This window comes from Macrobrachium rosenbergii, chromosome 26 (assembly GCF_040412425.1).
Source record: "Macrobrachium rosenbergii isolate ZJJX-2024 chromosome 26, ASM4041242v1, whole genome shotgun sequence".
In the NCBI taxonomy this organism is placed as follows: domain Eukaryota; kingdom Metazoa; phylum Arthropoda; class Malacostraca; order Decapoda; family Palaemonidae; genus Macrobrachium; species Macrobrachium rosenbergii.
In genome coordinates this window covers 601,008-606,007 of record NC_089766.1, presented here as the reverse complement: position 1 = coordinate 606,007, position 5,000 = coordinate 601,008, and the positions used below count along the sequence as shown (strand labels likewise).

General features: G+C 33.8%; 1 protein-coding gene across 1 annotated transcript in view; it reads right to left on the bottom strand.

Moving 5' to 3' along the window:
• Positions 1-5,000, bottom strand: part of LOC136852874 (gonadotropin-releasing hormone receptor-like) — a 28,543-nt gene that overhangs the window by 11,613 nt on the left and 11,930 nt on the right. Inside the window, exon 4 of the mRNA XM_067127779.1 lies at positions 2,421-2,648. Within this exon, the coding sequence (XP_066983880.1) occupies positions 2,421-2,648 (228 nt within the window). The remainder of the gene's footprint in view (positions 1-2,420; positions 2,649-5,000) is intronic.

Sequence of the window (5,000 nt, the reverse complement as noted above, 5' to 3'; positions counted from 1 at the left end):
ATTCAACATGGAATAAGCCCTCAGAATATATAAAGGGCCAGATTTTGATTTATGAAATAATAATAATAATAATGAAATAAGTAATAAGGAAAATAGAAAAAGTTACAAAATAAATTATTAGCATTATTATTCAATAGAATTTTAAATTAGGGTCTATTATAATAATAATTATAATAATATTTAGAAGATAAACCCCTGTTCATATGGGATAAGCCATTGAATAATAATAATAATAATAATAATAATAATAATAAATTATAATAATAATTTACCTTTAAAAACCTTTAGAACGGAAAGAAAAATCAATAAAAAAGATTAATCAACACAATGCACTAAGGAAATTAACATCAGACAACTGGCTTCTCCTTCGTTTTTTAATTCGATGATTGTTGTTCTCTTCGCCTCATTTCCTAAGACAATATTATTATTTTGTTGTAATTTTGTTTTTCAGTCCTTTGACATTTTAAATCTCATATATGAAAAGGTAATTTTTAAAAATAACTTATCTTTCAACTATTTTGGCTTTGTTCAGATTGGTTTATGCTGATTAAAACTTGTGGGAGTAGACGTCAGTAATGGTTTCTCTGTCTCTGTCTCTCTCTCTCTCTCTCTCTCTCTCTCTCTCTCTCTCTCTCTCTCTCTCTCTCTCTCTCTCTCACACACACACACACACACACATCTGTCCTGTAGAGGATTCAAGATATTTCAAGTTCAGGGAGTTGTGGGCTTAAAATAATATTAAGCTTGGACTCTCTCTCTCTCTCTCTCTCTCTCTCTCTCTCTCTCTCTCTCTCTCTCTCTCTCATCATTCGTAAGCTAATCATATCCAGCGATAATTTTGCTTAGTGTCAACAATTTTAGATGGTTGAATACTGCCTGAAAATCAGTCCACCTTTCTCTCTCTCTCTCTCTCTCTCTCTCTCTCTCTCTCTCTCTCTCTCTCTCTCTCTCTCTCTCTCTCTCCATTCCATTTGTGAAGCGATATTCCCAGGGACAGCATTACCACTACTTCATAAGATGCTAATAATATGGCTCGCTTCGGCCAAATTGACTGGAGTTTATTTTTAGCGAGAGGGAGCGCTGACGCGAAATTAATCAGCTCGCCAAATTATTGACAGGAAGCGACTGAGTTAGGTTTTAATCTTTTTATTTATTTTTAATTTTAATTAATGTTTTACTAGGGTTGTGGGATTTGTAAGAGGTTTATGAAGGAGTTCAAAGGTTAATTTACTTAATTTTAAACTCAATATTAATCTATTCTTATTGGCTATTTACTTATTCTATTAGATTTCTGTTTGGTCTGTCTACGTAAATCATAGCTCTTTATATCCCTGTATTCATTTTTGCTTATTTACTCGTGAATAAGGAGATTTTATTGAATGCCGGTGATAAAACGAATATTGACAAGATAACTAAATTATATTCACTCGATAAAAATCGGCTGCGAGAAAGTATTAGTTCCCTTGAAGCCTCCTCCCAGGACATCACGTCATGAATTCCCGCCGAAGGAATATTTCCGGCACTGAGCGAGGCTTTTCTAAACTTTATATATAGAATCGTCTGTTCGTTTTTAGACGCCATCGTGGAAGGGGAGGAGGAGGAGGAGGAGGAGGGGAATGGACCCTAACTTCGACAGACATGTTTCTGCGATTCGATATTTATTTTTTTTTTTTTTTTTTTGCGTCGAGTCTGGCGACGCCTGTCGAATTGGATGCCTTTATGTCGATTTGCTTTGGGAAGGGGAGAGAGAGAGAGAGGGGAGAGAGAGAGGGGAGAGGGGAGTTGGGATGTGTGCATGTGTATGAGTGTGTATGTGTGTGTGTGTGTGTGTGTGTGTGTACGTGTAGCCATCTCGAAATCGATTATATTTTGTCGAGCCATTCTTTAATTATAATTAATGTCACTGCTGCGACATGATATTCATTTTATTTATTTCTTTGATGCATTAAGATGAGTTTTAATGCCCTCTCTCTCTCTCTCTCTCTCTCTCTCTCTCTCTCTCTCTCTCTCTCTCTCTCTCTCTCTCTCTTTGTTTATATATATATATATATATATATATATATATATATATATATATATATATATATATATATATATATATATATATATATATATATATATATATATAAATATATATATATAAGGCTGTTCCTTATAGACCTAGACAGAAATATATTAATATTATCGTCATTTGTGGGGTGAAGCTGCAAGACCCACGCCCTTGGTAAGGGCCTTGATTATAGCCACCAGACTCGAATAAACCACCATGCACACAGTCCAGCGATTACATCAACAGGGCCCCAATGGGCTTCCAAAATAGTACACCCATCCACCACACATCCAGAGTTAAATTTCTATCTCTCAATGACGCGAGGCATACGCCAAGTGTTTGCCTTTCACCCGCTCAGTTTCTCACCCACCTGAGGTATAGAGAAGACTACAGAGGCGCCCCAAGCCACCCACAGCATGATTCGAACCCTCCTCTTCGCTTCTGTGACAGTCAAGGGCCTGAGGACGGCGTGGTACCTGTCGATGCTGATGACGACCAAGAGGAACCCGCTGAGGAAGACGCCGAAGGTGCGGAAGAATGCCAGGACGCGGCAGGCGAGGTCGCCTGCTTTCCAGGAGACTGTCCACGCCCAGCCGATCTGAGGGGGGAGGAGGAGGAGGAGGAGGAGGAGGAGGAGGAGGAGGAGGAGGAGGAGGAGGAGGAGGAGGAGGAGGAGGAGAGAGGAGAGATTAGATTTATTTTATTTTATGTATTTTGGGTGAAGTGGGTCTGGGCGTTCTGAAAACGCCTTTTGAGAACGCTTTCAAAAAGAAGTGTGTTTTTGAAAACGCCTTTCAAGAATGTTTTTTAAAACTGTTTCTGAAAATAAATTTTTTTAGAAAGTTTTCAAAAACTGTTTAAAAGTTTTGAAAACTTTCTGAAAACTGTTTTTATAGAAAGTTTTCAAAAACTTTAAATTTTCTTGAAATCTGTTTCTAAAAAAGTTTTTTTAACGTTATTTTTTTTAAACTGTTTCTTTAAAAAAAAACTTTTTTTAACGTTTTCAAGAACTGTTTAAAAATTTTTCGAAATCTGTTTCTGAAAAAAAAATTTTTAGAAAGTTTTCAAAAACTTAAAAAAAAACTTTATGAAAACTGTTTCTGAAAATAAAGTTTAGAAAGTTTTCAAAAACTGTCAAAAAATTTTGATATCTGTTTCTGAAAATGCTTTTTGAAGAAAGTTTTCAAAACTGTTATATAACGTTTTCGAAAACTGTTTCTGCAAAAAAAAGCCTTTTAAAGGATGTTTACAAAATATTATATATCGTTTTCAAAAAGTGTTCCTGCAAAAAAAGCCTTTTAAAGGATGTTTTCAAAAACTATTATACATCGTTTTCAAAAACTGTTCCTGCAAAAAAATCCTTTCTTAGAAAAAAAATGTTCTACAACCTCTTGCGGAAATATTTACAGAATACGTCTGTACAATGACTTGAAAATATTTTCCACAGCCGTTTCTGGAAAAAAAAGCCTTCAAGAAAAAACGCCCTTTTATAAAGAAAATTTTCAAAAAAGACTTTTTTTTAAAGAAAGCTTTCAAAAACGCCATTTTTAAAAGAAAGTTTTCAAAAACGCCTTGACAACATTCACAATAAAAACATCTCCACAAAACACATGTTCAGAAACGTGTCTTCCTCGCCTGAACATCCTACTTTGACGGAGATCCTACTGAAAATACAAATCCTATATCCTTCACTCATTCCTGGGACAAACATCCATAAAAGATAAGGCCTGAAATGGGATTTTTCGAAATTGAAACTCTAGATGCTGGTCTCTTGGAGATGAAACAGCCTTAATTCTGTTCGTACTTTGTGGAGAGTGCTGAGAGAGTGAGAGAGAGAGAGAGAGAGAGAGAGAGAGAGAGAGAGAGAGAGAGAGAGAGAGATTTTTTGTTTCCCATATTTCTTTCGTGGATGGGAATAGCTATTTGTAGATTCTCTCTCTCTCTATCTATCTATCTATCTCTATCTATCTATCTATCTATCTATATATATATATATATATATATATATATATATATATATATATATATATATATATATTATATATATATATATATATATATATATATATATATATATATATATATAAATATATATATATATTATATATATAACATATATAATTATATATATTGCCAAGTAATAAAGGAAATATCTCCTACAAAAACTGATACATCTCTCTCTCTCTCTCTCTCTCTCTCTCTCTCTCTCTCTCTCAGTCACAGATACATCACAGAGAAACTACGCATAGCATTTTTCCAATCACCAGCCCTTTCAAATACTATGAAAAGCCCTTTTTAAAAAAAAATTTCTTTATAGCAACTCCTTTACAAATGGCATTCAGATTGCATTCAGACGGCATTCATAAAAAAAAAAAATCAACGTAACTCTTCATTCACTGGAATTCCACCTTTCAGGGCATTCACACTGCGTGCGTTTGTGTATATATATGTTTGTTTGTTACTTTTTTATATAGTAGATCACGCTGTTGGAAGCACAAGTTGGAATTTAAAATAAAGTTAGAAAAAAAAGTTTGGTCTTCAAAGCGCATATGGAGCTCCGGAATTCCAATATTTTATCCAGGACCTTTGAATTTGAACGCTGTCAGCGGAGTCTTCTGAAACGACCAAAACATTGGAACTTATAGCTCTCTTGATTGTTCTTACTGTGAGTGATTTCGCGCGTTCAAAGTTTGTATATTATTGCTATTTCTGCTTCGGGTAGTAAATCTTTGGCGTTATTATTATTATTATTATTATTATTATTATTATTATTATTATTATTATCATTATTGGTGGTAGTTTTACTATCATCAGTAATAATAATAATGTTTGCATCGAGCAGAAATATTAAGTGACAATATTTATAATCTATATAAAAATTCTTATTATTATTTGTAATAAGTGGAGTACCTGGAATTCATTGATAAATCATTATTGATATTATTAGTGA